This window comes from Stegastes partitus, unplaced genomic scaffold (genome assembly GCF_000690725.1).
Source record: "Stegastes partitus isolate 25-593 unplaced genomic scaffold, Stegastes_partitus-1.0.2 Scaffold326, whole genome shotgun sequence".
Taxonomy (NCBI): Eukaryota; Metazoa; Chordata; class Actinopteri; family Pomacentridae; genus Stegastes; species Stegastes partitus.
Window position 1 is genome coordinate 22,851 of NW_007578057.1, and position 22,023 is coordinate 44,873.

General features: G+C 45.7%; 1 protein-coding gene across 1 annotated transcript in view; it reads left to right on the top strand.

Moving 5' to 3' along the window:
* The first annotated feature begins 1,433 nt into the window (after window positions 1-1,433).
* The window catches only part of wizb (WIZ zinc finger b), a 38,672-nt gene continuing 18,082 nt past the window's right edge, over window positions 1,434-22,023 (top strand). The window contains exons 1-14 of the mRNA XM_008283740.1: window positions 1,434-1,978; window positions 2,467-2,647; window positions 2,731-2,929; window positions 3,216-3,291; window positions 5,829-5,977; window positions 6,075-7,667; window positions 11,017-11,457; window positions 12,831-13,262; window positions 15,182-15,319; window positions 17,080-17,640; window positions 17,731-18,195; window positions 18,278-18,784; window positions 19,431-20,006; window positions 20,107-20,318. Coding sequence (XP_008281962.1) covers window positions 2,540-2,647; window positions 2,731-2,929; window positions 3,216-3,291; window positions 5,829-5,977; window positions 6,075-7,667; window positions 11,017-11,457; window positions 12,831-13,262; window positions 15,182-15,319; window positions 17,080-17,640; window positions 17,731-18,195; window positions 18,278-18,784; window positions 19,431-20,006; window positions 20,107-20,318 — 5,457 coding nt within the window. The 5' untranslated portion in view covers window positions 1,434-1,978; window positions 2,467-2,539. The remainder of the gene's footprint in view (window positions 1,979-2,466; window positions 2,648-2,730; window positions 2,930-3,215; window positions 3,292-5,828; window positions 5,978-6,074; window positions 7,668-11,016; window positions 11,458-12,830; window positions 13,263-15,181; window positions 15,320-17,079; window positions 17,641-17,730; window positions 18,196-18,277; window positions 18,785-19,430; window positions 20,007-20,106; window positions 20,319-22,023) is intronic.

Here is a 22,023-nt window from a genome sequence, read left to right on the forward strand (position 1 = left end):
CTGCTGTTGCTGAACAGCTCTATCTGTGACTCATCTCTCCAGAACACATCATTCCAAAATGCTTTCTGGTTAACAAAAGGCTTGTATTCCTGGCACACCCACCATGCAGGTCAGACTTGTACCACTGTAGACACCTGCACATCCTGTTTCTTTGAGACCACTTTTTCGTGACTGAATTTGCTGGGGCGCCCAGTTCTGGACAAATTGGCAGCAACTCGTAATCTACACCACTTACAGATGATTTTCCTCAAAGTCGAACAATTTACTTCAAATCACTCAGGGGAATCTTTCCAAATCCCTTGCCAGAGCCATCCACAACCTTTTTTTTTTTGTCTCTGAAGGCCTTAGAGAGATTGTTAGATCTTGGCACCATGCAGCTCAACAGCAAAGAGAACAGCAGATTAGAGTTTCAGGGGTTTAATTCGACGGGTTGCACCTGTCAGGCGCTAAGGAAGCTCTGATCATTGACCTCTAGAGCACCTGTGTGGTAAATGTTTTCATAACTTATAATTCCTAAAAAATGTAGCACTTGTACTTTATCTTTCCATAGAATGTGATGTTCTTTAAATTTGTGTAAATAATGAAAATTATTATGAAATGTCAATTTTATGTGTCGTCTCTTTGAGTGTATCATCTTTATTAATGGGCACTGATTCAAACAGGATACGATATTCACTTCAGCAAATATGTAAAAACAAACAAACAAACAAACAAACAATAATATGACAATAAAGCTACAGTACAGTTAGAAGTTTTGTCCATCAATTCTAAATTAATTGGGGGTACCGAAAATGTGTTTAAACAAAAAAAGGTGCATGTTTTAGCTAACATTTGTGTTGCAGTTAAAGTCAGAACAAGGATAAAATTATGACAAAGTTAATAATATGCAAAAAGTTAGTATTGATCTAAAGGACTCATGAGGTTAGATAACACCACATCTTCCTCTTGTGAAGATTTGACAGTTGGTTTTATAATGCTGTAGTCAGGATTATGATGTTTACTTTATAAACTGGTTCACTTAAGCATACTTCCGGTTTACATATAATAATAATAAATAATAATAATAATAATAACAATATATTAATAACAACCCGCATTCTTATTATGATTATGATAATTATTGTGATTATTATTATTTATTTATTTAAAAATAGACACATCGGTACTTCAGGGGGCGTCTTCCACCAGTTAACCTTTTCCACCACCGACCCAAACGCACCACAGCTGCGGCCAGCAGGCGGCGCCAGACGACCGTCTAACAATCAGCGGGGAGCGTATTGATTTCCAGCATTTGGGGATTTTTGTTACACAAACTAATTGACAAACTGAGCACAACTATAATTAGCGCGCGGCGGAGGAACACAGCGGCGTAATGACGCGTAAACAAGTCACGAGCCACGGCGCTAATATGTGGGTCAAACACGTGCGATTGGGTTAATTTAAATGGCAACACCTGATGTGAATGTTTCACATATTTACATAAAATACTCTGATTACATTGTGTGGCGACATGCCGACGCTGCTCCGCGGTGCGTTTGATTTAATCGTGATTTGTTCGCTTTTAATATGCGGTATTTTTTTTTTTTTTTAATTTTTTTTTTTTTTTAACATTAACACGCCCACAGCGCAGAATTACGAGCATAAACAACGCGGTCGTAAAAGTTGAACTTATTAAACTTGCCCCGGTGGGTTACTCGAAACTCTTCTCGTCGCCCTCCCCGTCGACGTTACGTACGCAGCCGTGGCGTGCCTGCAAGCCAAATAACATGGAGTCCTCTGCCTGGCATCTCCAAGGGATCCATGCAAAGACCTGAGCAGCGGTTCAAAACGCCAACTTTTTGTCCATGGGAGCAGTCCGAGCCTCTTGCGAGCATCGTCGCGGGACGTAAAGCTTCAGCTCCGTCCTCAAACTATGACGAACGGCGCTTAGAAGAGGCAGCCTTCCCCCCTCTGCGATCCGCAAACCAGGCCGATTTCAGTGAGTATTTGCACTAAAAAAAAAAAAAAAAAAAAAAAGAAGCCTGCAGTTTCTGGGCGTTCTGGGTCTAAAAGGCAAGTGTGCATGGATGCGTTTGTTGTTCCGATCACCTGACAGCAAGCGGATCGATCGGAGCCCCACGTCCTCTGAAGCAGCAGAGGCCAAGCCGTGGGACACCTTGATGCACCCGGGCAGCGTTTTCCTGCTTCTGAAGGGGGGGCAGCAGGAGAGGACACGGGCCTGGATAGAAAGGCCACTTATTTATGTAACCATTCAGGCGGCCCATTTCATTCTTTAAGACCAGACATGTTGTGAAAATAGGTCAGACAGTCCGAAAACTGCAGCTGGCACCACACACACACCAAATAAGAGCAGAGAGGACATCCAGAGCATGACACATCCTGCAGATTGGAGCTCTTCATGCTTTCATGGATTACAATCTGCAAAGTTTTTAAAGTTTCACACCCCCAAAACTTCCATGTTTCCAGAAGGAGAGGGAGGCTGCACCATGTAGGCGGGCTGGTCGCCAGCGGGACTCCATACTGCTCTCTGGGGGGGACCATGGAGCCAGAAGGGCAGCCCCTAACCCCAGGGACCAGCTATGGGCCCCCAGCCTTCAACTCAGCACAAAACCCGGTCAGCCCCACCTTCCTCAACTGCACCTTAGAGGTACCACTTTTATTTTTTTCCCCCCACTCTTATCATTTCCGTCGTCCTGCAATAACTCATCTTCATTCTGCCCCCCCAACTAGTCCTCATGTTCTCCAAACCTGAGAGACGGCCTGATGCCTGGCAAACGCCCGTGGGGCCCCGCTGGTGTAGACGAGTCCTCCGAGCCCACTGAAGGCCCTCAGCTCGAGTCAGGGAGGAGTGCACAGAGGAAATTCAAGTCCTCAGCCTTCCCTTCCTCCCTAAGCTGGGACTCTGACTCTGAGAAGGAAACGATAGATGGTAACGTACACATTGGAAACCTGTTGCACACATCTCCAGAGCAGTGCAGGAGTGCAGTTCTGAATTCAGCTAATACTCTGCCTAATGCATCATCACCGCCGTCCCCTCGACCCCTCGCTGTTTTCTTCTTTAAATGTCTTTTCCAGTCTGATTGCGGTCACCAGTCTCTCATCTCGCTCTCTATGTAGCCCCGGTATGCACAGATGGTTTTAACTGTGGATTTTACCTGTTGAGCCGTGAAGTGATGTTCCTGTGGTTGTGTGTTTTGTGTGCTGTTACGCGTCAGAGGAGGAGCTACAGAACTTTTCTAACCCTCACGGTCTGGCTGCTCACAGCCCAGGATCTCCTTCTTCTGGACTCAGGTGAGGAGGAGGAGGAGGAAGAGTAGAAAAGAAAAAAAAATCACAGTTTGTTAAGTTTGGAGCATCATAGCCAGGATTTTTTTTGCAATACTGAGGTCATGACATTTACTGTCCCCAGATTTCTGACAACAACAGAAACACATTTTAAAAAATTAATTTGCTCAGTTCTTCTACATCTGGACAAGTTATTTCCTTGGAAATTAGCAAAACAAAGTGAAAGCAACAGTTTAAAATGAGGGAATATGCTTGTTAACTTTCTGGCTTGCAGTTAGATGAGAAAAATCATCTCATGTCAGTAAAATAAACATGAAGCTGCAGCGTAAACATTGTAAGTTAAAGAATCCTGAATAGAAATCTGTGGGAGCCAAACATGGCGGCTGGATGACACATGTCCCGCCCCTCTCTGCTAAAAGCCAATCGTCTGCTTCGAAAAGGCCGAACCCAAAACATCCAGCCAATCGTGTTGCTGCACTGACACAAGCCCATTGTTAGCATGTTGTGTACACGTGCAGCATAATTAACACAATTTGGGCTTTAATTTGAGGCAAAGTCAGCCAACTTAAAACCACTAAAAGTGTAGTTAGGTCCTGTGTTTGTCTGTAGCATCTTCCAAGATGGCCACCGTGTGGCAAGAACCATCTGTAGGGACTTTGGCTACAGCTGGTTAGCTTCGCAATAAAGTGGAAACAGCTGGCCAAGCTCTGTGTGAAGGTAATTACACCTGCCTAGCGACACCTGTAACTTTTGCTTAAGAGGATAATGTGTAGCTGTGTGGCTTTGTTGCATAATTTGTGGGGATCTGACTGCTATACAAATAAAAATATCAAGTGAGATAGCGCTAAGCTAGCTAGAAAGCTGTGTCTGTGGGAGTGTGTGTAGGCAGCTCTTAGCCAAGCTGTAATTGCGGTTTCCCTCTGTTTCCTGTCTTTATGCTTGGCTAATTATGCGAGTTATACACTTGTATGCAAATGTTTTGGCTCCCTGTAGGCACATATTCTGTTAATTTTTTGGGTGAGAAGACGTAAATAGAGTCCAAGCAGCAAACGGGGATTATAGAGATTATTTCCTTCTTAATGCTAATATTTTTACTTATTAAAAAGTTAAGGTTACTTATAGTTAAAGATCAAATCTGCAGTTTTAGAGAGAGATTGTTGGCATTTAGCTAGTTAGCATGTTTAGCTAGTTAGCATGTGCCTGTTTAGCTGTTCCTCTTGCTCCCACAGCGGCCTAATCGGTCCATGCCACTTTGTTTACCATGTACAGAGCCAGGATTGTATACCTACACCAGATTTCTTTTTTCTTTTATACACACAACAGACAGCTACCAGACTATGAGGAGATATTTACTGAATTTGACAAAGTGTTGTGGAATTGCATATTTTACTTTAAACCTGTGAAACAGTAATTGTTTTTAAAAATGAATTATCAAATACCAATTCAGAGCCTCTGTCACCACACTGGTATTTATTTGTCGGTAGCTGCTAGCTGATTGCTGCTTCGTAACTTTAGCTCTTAAAAAGTCAGCTGTTGTCTGTAGCTGTTAACTTACCCATATTACACAAACACAAAGTCTGACAACGCTGTGCTGGGTCCAGAAACTAAAGACAACCATCCAAAAATGAAAGCTCACCATCTTGTTTTGCCACAACGTTGTGCTGTACATTTTGCTACGAAAATATTTTGGTCCACAAACGGTCCGTATACGTTTGGTGTCTGTGCGGAGATCTTAAAGGACCAATACGTAGGATATAGCGATATCTAGTGGCAACTTGAAACCGACTGATTTCCTTTTCATGCGTATTGGGGTCATTGCTAAAAATTGAGAAAAGTCCTCTCTTGAGCTAGTGTTTGGTTCATCTGTTCTGGGCAGCTGTAGAACCCTGCAGATACAAAGGGCCTACTTGTGGATGATTATACACTGATTAAAAAGTTATTGTGTTCTGTTTCTGCCAATAGATTCTGCAAAATCCTACAAACTGAACCTTTAAATATGTACGTCAGTCTTTTGTATTCACCTGTATATTTGATGGACAGAAATTGGTAGTAATTCTTGGCGAGAAAGCAAATAAGTTTATTCCCTAAAATGTTGAACTCTTGCTTTCACAAAACTGAGCTCTACTTAAGTCTTCTCAGGAAACTTTATAGCAAATTAATGCAACTTTGGGTCCTCTGAAATATATCATTTCTGTTTCATTTCAAAGCCGTCTCTGTGCTGCCAGGAACAATATTATGCTGGAAAAATACTGAATCCCTAATTTATTTAGATGTCCTAAAAGTAGTCAACTTTAAATATAAAGAGTCCACAAACACTGGAATTAGCGTAAAATGTTCCCACCATGTGTTTATTTATAATTACACTACCCCTGGTTGGCTAAAACCAAAAAAAATCCCAGGAAAATATGTCGTCAGTGGTAGCTTTGGCTCCGAGAATAAGGACAACGAGGCCATGCATGATCTGTAATTTTCACTTATTCTAGAAAGAGATGCTGCTTTAAAATGTTTGTGTGTGACGTGTTTCTCTTCCTGCTGCTGTACAGACCTGATTGTGAAGATGACCGAGTACCCGAAAAAATGCAGCACTTCCATAGTAGGACTGAGACATCTTCCCCCGTGGAGGGGCACAAGGACAACAACGAGAGCACAAAGAAAGAGGAGCCAAAAACATCTCAGCTTGGCCAAACAGAATGTAAGCGCCATAAGGAGGAAACTAAATCTGCTTGCACACTTGATATCTCTCTTTTTTATCTCTCCTTTCATTCAGAATTGCTCTGCTTCCTTCACAGTGGCAGACAGCAAAGTCTGGAATGTATCAAAGGGAGCTGAGCCATTTCTGTCCAAAGTAAAACCAAAGGAAGGTTGCCAAATGGAGGAGGAGGCGGACAACGGTGACGGAGAGAAAAGGCCCAAGGGAAAGGAAACCAAGGAGCCGGAGAGAGATGTGTACACCTTCCCTGGAGACTCAGATCCAGAGAGTCCCCCTCCTGCCCCCTGGGCTCATTGCACATTCATTCAGCGGTGCAGAAAGAAGAGGGTGCTGCTCAGGCCCTTCTCCGGACTTGGCACCCTGAAGCGCACATCGCCTGAGACTGGCAAGTTAGCAAGACTGAGTCCTCAGAAATCCAAAACCGCTGAGACCGCACAGCTGAGTCGAGGTGGAGGGGTTTATGATTTTGAGGAGGTTAGCTTTGGAGACGGAGACGTGGAGCCGATAAAGTTCAGAGGCAGAGGTGGGACAAAAAGAGACAAAGAGCAGGAAGAAGAAGAAAGCGAGTTGGAGCCAGGCAAAGATATCTTCACCTGCGTGGAGTGTAGCATTTACTTCAAAAAGCAGGTCCACTTGCAGGAGCACATGGTCGAGCACTGTCAGACCGGCGCAGGCGGCGGACGGCGTGTCGGAAAAGGCGGTCGTTTCAGGTGCGTTGAGTGTGGATGGAATCTGCCGAACCGACTCGCGCTGGCGGACCACCACAGAAAGCACCAGGAGTCCCGTCTGAAGATCCTGGAGGAGATTGAGAAACTGAATGAAAACGGGAAGGCGAGAGAAATTCAGACACTGGACAGTAAGGTAGTGAAGCATATAAGCGCAGACCCAGAAACGGTTAAATCTCCACCTCTGTCCCCGGCAGCACCAGTTTCTACTCCGGACACAGACCCTGCAGTCCTCGACATAGACTCAACTCCGCCAAATTCAGTTCGAACCCCAGCTCAGGCCCGAGCCGTCTCTGCCTACCGCCGCCGCTTCGTCTGCACCAAGTGTAACTTCAGCACAAGAACATCCCAGGCACTGGCTAATCACTCCAAGACCCACAACAGAAAAAAGCCCACTCTCCAGCCTGACTCTCCGTCTCCTGGTTCACCCTCAAGTGTGGCATCCACTTCCCTGGCCTGCGGTCACTGTGCCTTCATGACCTCAAGTCAAAGCATACTGAGGGAACACCAGACGCTTGTTCACCCAGGACAGGTGGCCGCCAGCGGGGCACAGGACGATGAGACCGGCCAGCGTTCACGGTCCAACGGAGGAGCGAGAGTTTCAAAACCCACCGCAGATTCTGATTCAGGATCCCCGCCTGATGCAGATCAAGGCAAAAGCCAGCAAGGAGCCTCTGAGGACAGCACAACACCAGACAGCGCGGCAGCTCGGCCCGCCAGCCAGGCGGTCTACAAGTGTGCCGGGAACAGGAGATTCAGCCGAAGAGGGAAGACTTGGACGGATCTCACCAAGTTTGATTCGGTGATGGATGATGACAAGCTGCCTGGGAGCGAAGAGGAAGAGCAGGACCAAGATCAGAGCAGAGAGCTTAGCAGTGAGCTGTCCCAGCAGGAGGCAAATTCACCTGTGGGAGTGAAACCGCACACCAGAGCGCGAGCCAACATAGGTGAGACTAAAAGGCAAAATAAAGACTCACATATCCAACTTAGACTTTTAGGCAAAGTCACCTTTTTACTTGATTTATACTCAAGCTGGTACGCCACCCAAATTATGCATCAGTGATAACATACAAATGCACATGAAAAAAATGAAATTGAAGAAATTGAATGAGACATTACTTTGATTACTCCAAGCATAATTTACACACTTTATGTTCATAGCTTTGTTTTAAAGTTGCACTAAAAACGAGCTCATACAGAAAGTATTAAAGCTGCACTACATTATTTGTTTTTTTTTCCTTATAACACTTCATTGGTTGACTATATGATATGTGAAAGGTGTTGCTTGTGATGAGTAACTCCCAAATATGATTCCTGACTCCTTTTTAGCTCAATGTTTTGATTTTACAGCCCACAACTGTACTGGTTTGGTTCACTCTCACAGCTCTCGTAGTGTTTTTCTAAAGCTCTGTTAAAGCCTCTGTATGCTACCTGCCCATCAACTAATAGTTAGCATCGTGGTTATTACATAGTGAAACATTCAGGCACTTGTTTTCCTCACAGGGTGGTGGAGACCAAAAACGGAGCAAAAACAAGAGTCTCAAATTTACATTCTCCAGTGGACTTAAACGTGACTCTAAATGAATAATTATCGTGCCCCATGTTTCCTAGATGTGCAAATAAGTTTGCTAACTACCATTGACAACTTTATCAGACGATAATGTGCCTGCAGAATGTATTCCTACATCGATATTACAGCACCATGTTGCAGAATTCTGTTTTTTATGCCCTGAAAATGTAAATGTGGTGACGATTTTGAGTCCCTATGTTTGAAAGCATGGCAGTGATAAATACAAAAGTCAGGGAATACTCTTGAATTTTAATGAACTGATAGTTTTTTATGAATATTCACTCAATTCAGACTTTATTGAGGACATACCTCTACAGTAAGCAGATTTTCTTCGGTGTCCTGAATCACCACAGTAAAAAAACACTCGTTCAAAAGATTTGTTCACCGACTCGTTCAGTTCTGACCGAAAGTCTGAACGCGTCGTCTCGTTCTGTGAACTGAAATACAGCTTAAAGGGGTTTATTCCCCATGATCCCGGCCTTCCAGAACCGCAAGTGCTGTCGCTTTGACAAACAACTCTATTTGTATTTTTTAAATATTTTAAACTATCCCGACTAAATAGCAGAGATGAATGGTGGGTTTTAATTACTTTTATGCCTTTGCGGCTGATAACGTGCTGGGCCTGATTCCAGCAGTTTGAGCCTCCGACCAGATCTATCACTCACGGCTGGTGTGATATGTTCAGCGAGTCTTTTCCTCACATTGCAGCTGCTGCAGCAGCAGTGTGTCTCTTTCTGCATTTTCCCCTCACACAGCCCAACATTTCGAGTTTGTGTTTTTGGAAGTCTGTTAAAACAATGGGGAACCGGAAGGTGTGTGTTTGTGTTCGTGGCAAGGTTGCCAACTTTCGGCTAGCCTACCAGCTGGAGTGCGAGTCGGAGAAGGTAGATGGGAGGAGGGGGGTAATTTGGGAGACCGAAATAGCCCAGGAGAAGAGATGCTGCTGTGGTGTGTTTGAGGGATGAAAAAAAAAAGTTCACCTATAGGCCAGACCTGCATGGTTTATTTATGATTTCAACACAGGAAAATTCTGTCCGTGTGTGATGATAATTTCTCTAACTACAGCCACTTACGGTGCATCAAAAAGCATCTCTGTTGTTGCGCGGCTACCCGGTGCCGTATTGTGGTAGTTGGTTTAATGATCGTGTTCTATATGTGGTTATAGAAATGCATCGCAACAGGACCGTGTCACCACTGCAGATATCCAGCTGTGAGACTGTGAAGCTGAAAAACCTCTAAGAGAGAAACTTGATATGACAGAAGAATATTTTCGCCTTCGTAAACAGATCAGACTTTTAAAGGAAAGTAATATTCTGGCAGCCGTGATGGAGCTCTGGAGATGGTCACTACAGACCAAATGTTAGGTTGTAAAGTATGACAGCTTGCCTGATCAGTTCTGCCACCATGTTGGAGATAATTTATCTAATCAATTAATAAAGCCACTGCTGTTTTACCACATGCATAAATGAATCCTGCTTCCGTCTGATGCTGCTGGAATTTAAAAAACCTCCAACAAACAGCTGGAAGCAACAAACAAAACCTCAGCTGCTGTTAACGTTTCGTTGGATTACATTTATTAGTGGGGAGTCTCGTTAATCTAATCTGCCACATACATAACTCTGTCCTCAGGAGTTCTGCTCTTATGGGCAGTTTAGTTTGTAGTAGATGTGGAATTTTACAGAAACGTGAGAGAGGTTCGTGTGTGTGCGCCTTTCAGCGACTAAAAGCCCACAAACTGTACCTTTAGTGCTCTCTGTGATGTTTATGGACCAGTATTGGTGCAGGAATGTGGAAAAAGCCAAATGTTCACCCTTAATGTTGTGTGCAGACAAAAGCCTGTCTAACTTATAGAACACTTTATTCACATGTTTTGAGGCTTGCCGTGAGAAAACAGCCCGAAAAGCGAGTGTCTCACGCCGACGTGTGAGAGTTGGCGACCCTGCAGCGGTGGTTTGTGAGCGTAGCCAGGTGAGGAATTAGGCCACCGACTTTCTTGCGCTAACTCCGGGCTACATTAGCCTTTAGCGCGGTGAGAAGAATGGCCTCTATGTGAGTGTGTCCCCGCGAACGAATCAATGACTCGAAGCCGCTCGCTCGGTGAGTGAGTGTATCCCCGCAGACTGAGAGCTCAACTGAACTGAGAAATAAACGGATCAGGAGTGATTCAGTTCGTTCACGCAAAAATCTGTTGTTTATGACTTTTTTTGGGTGGGGGAAAGGGTTTTTTGCCTTTTTATTTGATAGGGACAGTGTAGAGAGACAAGAAGTGTGAAGAAGAGGAGTGAGATGCAGTAAATGGTTCAAACTGGGAATTGAACCCAGGATGTGCCCATATGGTGTTCCAACCGCTCGGCTACTGGGTTGCCCCAAAAGATCAGTATTTTTTAAACAGATCATTCACAACTCCAGCTCGTAGCGAGTCGATTGAACTGAGAGTTCTGTTTGGCTTCTTATGTTTCGTTACTATCCAAGATGTCAGCAACTACCTTGATGGAGTGTCATTATTATGAATAGGAAAGATGGATAATTGTGCAAATATTTACCCCCCAATATGCCGAGATCAGGTTTTTGGGGTGACCGGAGACGGACTTTCGGAAGTGACTTGAGCCAGTCAGAGTCAGAACTCCTCTACAGATCTCTACAGGAATTCTTGTCCACATTCGGTGCTGTTTCAGTTTGATTTGTTGGTTATTTGTCTCATTCTGAGGGCTTTTTCTTCTCGACAGATGACAGTTCATCACAGCAGAGTCCTACACTGTCGCTGCCCCCTAAGAAGAGCGTAAAGGACGAGGACAAGCAGGAACTGGAGAAGGATGGAAAGGTTTTCTTTTTGAGGAGGAGCGCCAGGGTTACTGCTGCCCCTGCAGAAATTGACAGTGACGATGACGACGACGACATTGACGAGGAACGCGTGCGACGTTTCCTGTCAGAGGGCATCTTGGATGAAGACAAAGATGAGATTGATGAGGACGCCGAGGCACTGAAGAGTGTGGAGAGGAAATGCCCCTACTGCCCCGATCGATTTCATAATGGAATTGGGCTTGCCAATCACGTGAGAGGCCACCTGAACCGGGTGGGCGTCAGCTACAATGTGCGTCACTTCATATCCCCCGAGGAGGTCAATGCGATTGAGAAGAAGTTTTCCTATCAGAAGAAGAAAAAAAAAGGTCAGCGGCTTGTTGCATGCGTTTCTTCAGATTTGCAGTCCCATCTCTTCGTTGTCCTCGTCTGACACCACACTCAGAATAATAAAACTCATATAGATATTCTTTTACATACCCTTTTGAACTCCAGTAAAGCATTTTTTTTGGTTTATGTGTTGCTGTATGTGTTGTCGACATGCTTGGAACACGTGATGCATTTTGAAGGGATTTCCATAATGTAAAGCAGTCGTTCCCAACCTGAGGCTGAGGAGTATTCAAATTTAAATTATTCAAATTATACAGGGAAGGGGAGGAGTTGCGTAAGGCCGACAGCAGTCTGCATGTTGATGTCATCGTATACTGTGTAGCTGTTGTGACGTCCGTTCTTATATACAGTAGTATATAGTACTTGTAGTACTTGTACGCATTTCAGATGGACTAAATGTTCATATCTTGCAATCCATATGACAAAAAACAACAGCTGTAAGAGTGATAACTGTTCAGAAGTCTGTATATGCATTTAAAACTGCCGTGCAGAGTTTTAGTGACCGAGTTGTATTTTGTACACCAACGCCAACATGGCTAACTGTTTTAGTGGAGGGACGCTATGATGTAGTAGACAGTGATGCCTTGAGCTCAGTATTAATCCCAGCATGCAAACCAATTTAGAATTTAGGCTGTATGTAAATGAAGGATGTGGCCTCTGGGTTTGAAAAGTGAATTCAATGCAGAAGTGCTTAAAACCTGCATTCTTTCTTACAGCCAGCAGGAGGCGACAAAACAAAGCTTGATTGTATAAAAGTCTATGAGAAAATGAGCCAACTTCTAACTTGATTTGTTACCTCAGTGAACCTTTTCTGAATGAGTTCATGGTCTTAGTTGCTAGTTTCGAGCCTCCTTCAATATCTCGTGATATTCATTTTGTGCATTATGGTGTCATTTGGAGTAAAATAAATGATAAAGCAGCTTGTGTTTTAGGGCAACCTTGTGAATGACGGGGTGCTACCATATTGTCAAGTCCTCGAGTTCTCAGTCAGATCCACGTCTGAATTGTCAAGTCCAAGAACAAAATGACGACAGCTACATATGCTTCTGTCAGAACTATAGTCAACAAACCAGTGGGTCAACCAAGGTCACTAATTTTGCGAACCAAAATCACAAGACATTTTACTCAAAAGCACAAATCAGCAAGAGGTGCTTGAGGACAGGTCAGGGGATTATTCGGGTTCGTCCTCTGGTTACCATGAGTGGAAGTTTCACAACCCACAAAGTAGTGAACCGACCGACTGACCCAATGATGCCATGTGTCTTCTTACATGGCACAGATTGGGGGTAACCACTGGTATACTACCGTTCTTCGCATTCAGTCCCGCGGCTAAACATTTCTTTCTCCTTAGTTGCCAACTTCGACCCGGACACCTTCAGCGTGATGCACTGCGAGTTCTGCAGCGCCGGCTTCGACACCCGGGCCGGCCTGTCCAGCCATGCCCGCGCCCACCTCCGCGACTTTGGCATCACCAACTGGGACGTCACCATCTCCCCCATCCACATCCTGAGGGAGCTGTTCTCCAGCAGGCCCGACCTCGTGATCCCCACGGCTCCCCCTCGGAGCTCTCCAGACGAGGAAGACGAAGAAGAAGAAGAAGAGGAGGAGGAGGAGGAGGATGAAGAGGAGGAAGAAGAGGAGAAAGACTTTGGCGAGGAAGGGGAGGGAATCATTGAGGTAAAGCTGGAGGGGGAGACGAGTGAAAGGACGCTGAGTGCTGCCGCCGTCGCTGATGCACCGCCTTCAGCATCTCCACAGTGGAAGAAGAAAGAGGAGCCTGAAGGTAAGTTTTTCTTATTGACTTTTATGAGAAGGGCTGAGTGAAGATGGACTTTACTTTTGGCTTGTTGTGCTGCTGGCTTTGATTACCTGGTGATCCTTGCAGTGTTTGGTGCTTTGTAGTTATAGCAGGAGGTGATTATTATTAGTAGTAGTGGTGGAGAAATGTGACTTGAGATGCTGTCAGTTTTGTTTGAGGATGTCTGGTTGCTTTTTTTTCTTCTTGCTATAAAAAATAAAATTACAAAAAAGCCCCGCCGCTGTGTGAAGTGTTGGAATCGGGATGTTAGAGGGGAAATAATAAGTGTGTGTGTGTTGTGGAGAGTGAGAGTGAGAGAGTCCCCTGATGCCCAATGGTTGATGTGGCACACGGTGCATTTATCCCAACCTCCGCCTCCACTCGATTGGTCACGCCTTAGCTTAGCGGTGCATATGGGGGCAAAATGGCTGCTTCCACCTCCCCGCAGACCCAAACAATAGCGGAAAAACTGTCTGGCTTCAGCTGCCGGGAGTCCGATGCACTGCGGCTGCGGACCGGTGAGTAAAAAATCCCCCCGCGCGCTGCTAATTCCCGAGCACCCGCGTGCCCTCGGATCGCACGAGCGGCGTCGCGCTTGCACGTCTCTCTCTCTCTCTCTCTCTCGCGCCGCATCTTCTACTTCACAGCGTTTTGTATCCGGAACAAAACTGCCATTAAAAAAAAAAGAGAGAGAAAGAGAGAAAGAAAAGAAAGAAAAGTATTTAATAAAGAGAACGAGAGTCGCCGCCGCCGCCGCTGCTGCCGGAGCCACGCTGGGAGCCCTCATGACAAGCATGTCAAGAGCTCATAAAGCGGCTCATTGTTGTTGTTCTTCTCATAAACTGAAGGCTGATTTTCTTTCCCCCCCTCTCTCTCTGTATCGTCCCCCCCTCCTCCTCCTCTCCAACACCACCTCTCATATTCTTGTTCCAGTTTTTTTTTTTTCCCCTTATTGTCTCCAATGACGTCCAGTATTCTCACTGCTGCTGCAGGATCTCTAAAATTACCTACAGTTGCCCAATCCTCGCCATTTTACTTTTGCTTTGATTTTTGATAGAGGACACGCTGTGCTTTCAAGTGCACGCGTTTTTGTGCAATAAACTGACAGTGGTACTGGCTCGGGGGGAACGTGGTAACTTTGCGAAAGTAATCAGTAATCCTATTACAACTTATCAACCAAGTTTTTTTTTTTTTTTTCTTACTCATCGGCTCTTGTGTTTCTGCCCGAATCTGCTGCTGCTACTTCTTCTTCTTCTTCTTCGCTGCTCCGGGTTTTTTTTTTTTTTCCTTTTCTTTCTTTCCTCCCCCCTAAATGACTGATTGATTATTTCGTATTGTTCCTCATTCTAATAAATGGTGTTATAACGCTGCGCTCCGAGGTGTCACATCGCCGCTCTTTTACAGTCAAGAGATGAACTGACAAGCGCAGAGCCGCCCACCAGACAAAAAGCATTGTCTGTCTCCACGTCTCTTTTGATTTACCGATTTGTCGCAGAAAATGGCACTTTTGTCCCAGGAATGCCTGACTGCGGGGAACCGAGACTGCCGTGTTTGTTTCATACAGTAGTGCAATTATGACTTTCTGACAGGAATTCATTACTTGAAATCATTTTCATGTAGATTCGCCTCAAAGGAGGACGTTTGTGATGCTCTGCTATTAACAAGGACTGAGAGATTACAGGCAGTGAGCTGAGTTGATTTTCCTGCTCACAGCCTGCGTCTTTTATCCACTAGTGTGCACACAGGGGTTGTTGGCAATTTTGCATTCATGTGAGGTTCATCTCCACAGACATCATTTGTCACAAGGTAATTTTGTCATCATTAATTAACCTAATTAACGTGGAATTCCTGCACTCAGTGATTGTGTTGTGTGTGTGTTTTTTATTTTTAATTTTTTTCATAAGGTGATGACGAGGAGGCGGCCGAGGAAGACGATGAGGAGGACTTGCAGCTTTCGGCTCTGAGCTCGAGTCCCGGGAAACCAGGGCTGTGCGGCGCCAACACAGACAGCCTCTCTCCCGGGGAGGATGCAGACACCAAGGGTGAGGCGGAGGAATATGGGAATGCTTGACCCCGGAGTGTTGACAAGGGATTGGATTTGCTACAGCCGAGCCTTATCGCGGCTGTCAGTGGGGAAAATTGTAAAAGTGACCTCGGGTCGTGGAGACGCTACACCAGAGAGGGTTGCCCCCTCCCCGAGGGAAATCCCTCAGAGGTAGACAAATGCGTTTAGGGGCTAATATGAGCACCTCTAGCACTGTGCCAGTGTTACTGCAGGCTGGGTGAAGATGTAGACAGGGAGGGTAAGTGAGGTGAGGCGTCTGCTGGGATATCTGTGGCCTCTAGAAGAACCTGAGCCACCTGCTGTTGCTTCTCAGTCTTTCTGCTGTTGCTTCAGTTAGTTAAGACAAAGAATGCATGAATGGGATGGTTGAAGTAGAGATGCGTTATAGCTTTCTTTCTTTCGGCGGCGTGTTCGTGTTGCGATATGAACATTTTACGCAGTAATTTTCACCAAATGACTCGAGTAACTATTTGGAAAGAATTCTAGATAATTGGGGACTTTTTGCTGCAGACTGCATCTGCATAGAAAATGTTTAAAAAGTGAGATACAACTTTTTACTGTGAGGATTTTGTGAGTGTGAATCTTTTCCCGCAGGCTGCACCATATTGGAAAAACAGATATTGTGATGTTTAGTCTTTCTACTATATATATTACGATGTGAAAAACTGCTTAGTAATTACAGCACGGGGATAAACTTATGCAAGATGCAGTCTGCAGCCCGGTGTCCACTTGTTCGGGGCGGCGCCCTTCATCATGTTCACTGCATTGCCTGGTCTTATACAGACTTGACACCTCGAGCAGCCGATGCTTCTTTTCATCCCATTTGTGCTGCTCTCACTTTTATGGTCATCTGGGAAAAATGCCATTTGCAAACAGTTGGAAGTACTCGTTGCTAAAGTGGACTGCGAGACGTATGTAGGGCTCCTCGAGTCTTTTTGTAGCTGCGTAGTTTCGACTTGCATTTTTCATCCAGCTCAGCGACGGTAACTTACAGGTGTGTGTCGGTGTTACGGACTGGAATCGTGCTTTTAAAAGCCTCTTTGGTAACGGTGTTAATTGGTGTCGTGCATTTTGCGAGGTGAAAATTTATTGCATCTGCGATCTCTGCCTTTTGGATTCTTTCTCGTATGGTTCAACGCCAGCAAACCACACAAAACTGTTTCCTCTTTTAGATGGCATTTAGATCCGGCTTTTGCACTCGTCATACAAAACTTTGGTTGGTGCCGATTTCAGCTGTCAAACAAGTTGTTGCTTCGTGTCGTGGTGACGATTGCAAGAAGCTGCTGACGGAGAACCTGTTGACGTCATCTGTCATGCAACCAAAATGATTTCTGTACCACTGATTTCTTCTTTGCAACCAAAGTGTTCCTCTCCCTTTCTTCACTCATTTTGCTGGGTTGTATTTGCACGTCAACAAACTCTGTGTCTTTAAAATGCAGTTTAAAAAAAAGCCAAGAATCCTTAAATCAGAGTAGCTGTGTTCCATCAGACAGAATCCTCTTGTAGATGAGGCATGAAGAATTGGAACTGTGCGAGTTTTCTTTTCATATCGAGCAGCACAAAAGTCGTAGCCTGATGTGTTTGAGTTAATTTGCCTCACTTCAAATTGCTCCTCCTGTGATGTGACTATTGAGCAACAGTAGGCTGTAGTTTGACATGTGTTTAATATTTATAAGGTGATTCCTGTTACCAAGTCTTATAATGTCTCTCATTAGCTTTTTCTTGCCTCTGTTGCAGTCCACAACTTGAAGTGTGAGGTGTGCGACGCTCGGTTCGAGACCAGACGTGGACTCTCCAGCCACGCCCGCTCTCACCTGCGCCAGCTGGGCATCAACGTTTCGGAGAGCAGCGGGGCGCCCATCGACCTCCTCTACCAAATATCCAAGGAGCGCAACGTGGACGGCAAACTGAGCTCATCTCTTCTGGAGCCGCTTGCAGCCAAGAGCTCCCCTCCGTGTATTTCCCCGAAAGATGAGGAGCTAGACGACATGGACTTAGACGAGAAACCCATCCCCCTCTCCATCCTGGCCAAAGTGGCGAAAGCAGTGCCACCCTCGTCCTCCTCTACGCCAACACCTTCTCCTGGTGCCTCTCCAGCGCCGGCTCACTCTGGCTCGCCTTCCTCGGTGGTAAAGAAAGCCCCCATTTCCTCTTTACTGCCTGTGTCTTCCCCCTTGCGCTCTCCGGAGCACAAGGCCGGGGGAATGAAAAGCTTGACCAACCTGTCTGCCCCGGCCACCATGACAGCCACCAAACCGCTCTGGGCGCCGCAGGAGAATGACGCTCCTCTCAACCTCAGTAAGTGGCACCGCCTCACCGAAGTCCATTTCCAATAACTCTTCATTGTTCTTTTAAGTCCTACTTTACTTATTTCTTCTTCATTTGCAGCTCTGGAGGTAGACCCCACCAAGGACATTGTTTGTCAGCTGTGCGGCGCCTGGTTTGAGACTCGTAAAGGCTTATCGAGCCACGCGCGGGCCCACCTGCGGCACTTTGGGGTGGAGTACTCTGAATCCAAGGGCTCTCCCATCGACCTCCTGAACCAGCTCATCGACACCGACGACTTCAAGCACAAAGCCAGTGCACTGCAGCTCGACAGCCACACGGAGCCGCGGGGTCTCACCACCACCACCACCACCACGCTCTCCTCCCCAAAGCAACCCCTGCTGACGCTCTCCTCCTCTTCCTCTTCATCGCTCCTCTACAAGGTGACCACAAGCGGGAGTGGGTCTACGTCCAAAGCTACCTCTTCCTCTGCCTCGTCGTTACTTGGCCCACCTGCCAAGCGTCTCAAGTCCTCTTCCATGCAGGTCTTCCGCCTCAGCAGTGGGGAGCTCATGGCACTTCCACACAGTGAGTGTTGCTCCCAATGGACAGCCTGTTGTGCAATGCTTTGTCCGTTTCACACAACTGTTATAAACTTCTCGTCCCTCAGGTGAACCTCCAAAGGAAATAGGCTGTGAATTCTGCGGAGAATATTTCGAGAATCGCAAAGGGCTTTCCAGTCACGCCCGCTCCCACTTGCGCCAGATGGGCATCACCGAGTGGTCCGTCAACGGTTCCCCCATCGACACCCTGAGGGAGATCATCACAAGACGGGGTCTGCCTTGCGCCCTTCCCATAAAACCTCTCAAAACCCCTCCTCCATCCTCCCCGGGACCCCCTCGTTCCCCTCTGTCGGCTTCCTCGTCTCCTTCAGCCACCCTCCTCAGTCGCCTGCCCTTCGCGTTCGCCCGGCCCTCCAGCCCTCCTCAGTCTGCCGTGTCAAAGTCGAGCTCGGCTCAACCGACGTCCCCGAGTGGGCAGATTCTCAAGATGAAGCCGGAGCCGGTGCAGCTGGAAGTCACCGCGCCTGGAACTGTGGGGAGGTCTGGAGGCTTTTCTGCTGAATCTCTCAACTCCAGCTGGAGCAGCTCTGACAGCGTGTTCCCCCTCAACTTAGGTAACTTGAATTCAGTTTTATTTTTAGTGCTTATTTTAACGATTTAAAAGAAGTGTTTTGACATGTCAGGAACTGTATTTATTTACTCTCTTGCCGTGAGTGAGATGAGAAGGTGGACACCAGGCCGTTCTGGGTGTAAAATATCAAACAAAATCGGCAACAAGCTCTCGAGGACTTCTGAGGCTCTTTAGCTAACATGTTATATCTTGTTTGTTTAATTTTGAATTAACTGCAGTGCGGGAGGGTATGTTCTGAGCTATTTCTTGGCCAAGACCAGTTTCCAGGCAGCCAGCAGCAACTTGGTCGCAGCCAAGAAATAATCCTGTACATAACCCAGCATAAAACCATCATTTTGCACTTATGTTTTTGTACAAGTTTAAAAAAAACAAGACATCGCATGTTGATTTGTGCGCTTTAGAGGGGCTGTTGGGCAGATTTTGTCACCTTTGTTTTGAGCCAGGCTACCTGCCTCACTTTGCTTAAAAGTCTTTGTGCTCAGTTAAAGTGGCTGGTGGCAGAATGTAAATCTTCTCAAGTCAACTTTACCTGTGTGCAGGCTTCTACAACTTACCTGTAAATTCAAAGCTCTCAGTTGAAAGTTGTGGTTAAAACAACTATTCAGTGTTTTCTCCTGGTCTCTCGTCAGCCATGGCCCATGAAGTGGAGCCGACGAGGGATATTCGCTGTGAGTTCTGTGGGGAGTATTTTGAGAATCGTAAAGGGCTCTCCAGCCACGCCCGCTCCCACCTGCGGCAGATGGGCATCACGGAGTGGTCGGTCAACGGCTCGCCCATCGACACCCTGAGGGAGGTCATGCACAAGAGAGGGGTGGGCGGCTCCTCTCGCTCGGACCAGGGCGTGAAGAAGGAGTCGAGCCGTGGAGCCAACAGCCCTCTATGGGAGAACACGGGAGGCGCCAGCAGCTCAGAGGGTTTGGGCGTTTCGAGTTTTCAGTCCTCCAAGTTCCGTAAATCTCCTCTCAGTTTGCTGCAGTCGGGCTCCAGGCTCCATAAGCAGGGTTTGGGGTCCGTGGGATCATCTGCTACATCATCTGCAGGGAAGTTCTTCAGGATGTCTCCACTGGGGAAAAGGCCTCTGTCTGAGGAGGCCCAGTCAGTGGAGGCTGCCCACTCATCGCCACATCAGCTAAAGACTTTCTCACCCCTTCCACATGATTTCTCCTTCAAAAGAAAACCCTCTCCAGACAAGCACGGACACCAAGGTGAGTTGTTTTAGTTTTTCAGTTGCGCTGAATCCCATCTTGCATTAATTTTTAAACTTTTAGAAAGCTCTTCCCGTCACTCCTTACCTGTGTTTTGCAGATCCCAGTTGTGAACTGTGCGGCTTCTACTTTGAGAACCGCAAGGCTTTAGCCAGCCACGCGCGAGCCCACCTGCGGCAGTTCGGTGTGACTGAGTGGTGTGTAAATGGATCACCTATCGAGACGCTTAGCGCTTGGATGCGCAGCAGGCCTCAGAAGGTGTTGGAGATGCACCGGAGCTACATGCAGGGTAACCGCTCGACCCTCAAGAAGGTGAGGAGAGCCAGCCAGTCGTTGGTAATTCATTTTAGTGTAACAGCTCAGGTGTTTTTTTTAACGAACGGATCGAGCCGCTTGGTTTTCTGTTTGGCCGCTGGCACGTCGGCAAAATCTATTGTTGCTGCTGCGAATAGTTTTTTTCTTTTTTCCCCTCCACAGAAAAAAAAGGGGGAAAATATCAGTGGAAGAACTTGTGCCTCCACAAAAGCTAAACAGATATACAATAAAAGATCATAACCCACTGTGCTACTTTTCTGACACACTCACTTTCCTCTCAGTGTCTTTGAATAGGCGTCATGCTTGGAGATCTAACAAGCCTCAGCTGGTGGCACGACAGACATTTTGTGTCTTGGAAAGCTTCAGACGTGTTGTCTCACAGCTTTGAGCCTTACTGTAGATCCTGTGTCTTTACACCCAGCAAAAAAAATCACTGTGGGGACAGATGCCAGAACAACTCAGCTATTGACTTGGGTGTTGCCATAGTAACCAGGGTGCCTGGCAGCTTATGTTTCATCTTCAGATAAATTATGGCATGCTGTTGATAGAAGAAAATGTATGTTTTCTTTTTCTTTTTTTTTTTTCTTTTCCCCCTGCTGAATTAGTTTCTGGTGCATTTGCGTCACTGTCACACCTTTTCCCTGAGCTGTGATGTGACACACATACAGAATGGATTACCTTTTAAATGTCCTTGTAATCATATTGTAAAAGGTTTTTCATCCTGGAGAAGTGCACCCAACAAAGGAGTAGGTATTAGACTGTAAGGCTTGTATCTAAGCACCAAGTAGGTGAAGGTGGGCAAGATGAGAAATGGTATTAAAGCCAAAATCTTTAATTAATTACTCCACTGATTTGAAATTAAGCTGTTTTGATAGTTGATTTAAACATTCTTTTGTTCTCAATTAAGAGGAAGTGATGCTTTCATTTGTCTTATATGGTCGTGAGCTAATTGTGGTTAAGATTTAATGGTTGATTTTTAGGATATCTTGGAATTGTGATGGCAGGTTTTATACAACAAAACCATAAGTCGAGGAAATAACCAGCAAATTAATTGATTAACAAATTTATAGTTAGTTGTCAGGCTGCAAGTTAATGCCAGAAAGTCGATAAAAATGTCCATCACATTTTATCTTAAAACTCAAATACATTCAGTTTGGAAATGGTGTGAAATGGAGAAAAACAAAGTTAGTAGTTTGGTATTTTTTTTGCCTGTTAAACGAGTTTAAAGTCATCATTAGTATCTTTTTTCAGGACATGAGTCATTAACGGTTTCAGCTGTCGTTAAGTCAAAAGTAGTTGAATGCTATTTATAATTTAGTATTTTCATATCTTATGTAATGTGTATTCATACCCTCGAAATGAAAAAACGTAAGAATATGAACTAGTGAGTAGGTGAACTGAGGAAACTCTGAAGAAAGTTCATTTCAGGTCATTTACATGCACTTAACACAAACTTGAGCGCTCAGACGTTCCTTAAAGCCCCGCACGCCCACACAGGTGTTTTTGTTCTGGCTGATTAGACGTCTCCTCGGGGTGGAGCAGAGCTGGAAGTCGTGTGACGCGGCCTCACTACTAATAAGAGTGATAAAATTAGCAAGGAAGGTGTCCGTCAGCCTTAGTCCTGAGAGGGGTAAATAATAACCCCGGTGTGCTGGAATAGATCGCTTCATATTCACATAATGCGGCCTTCACCTTTTTTGTT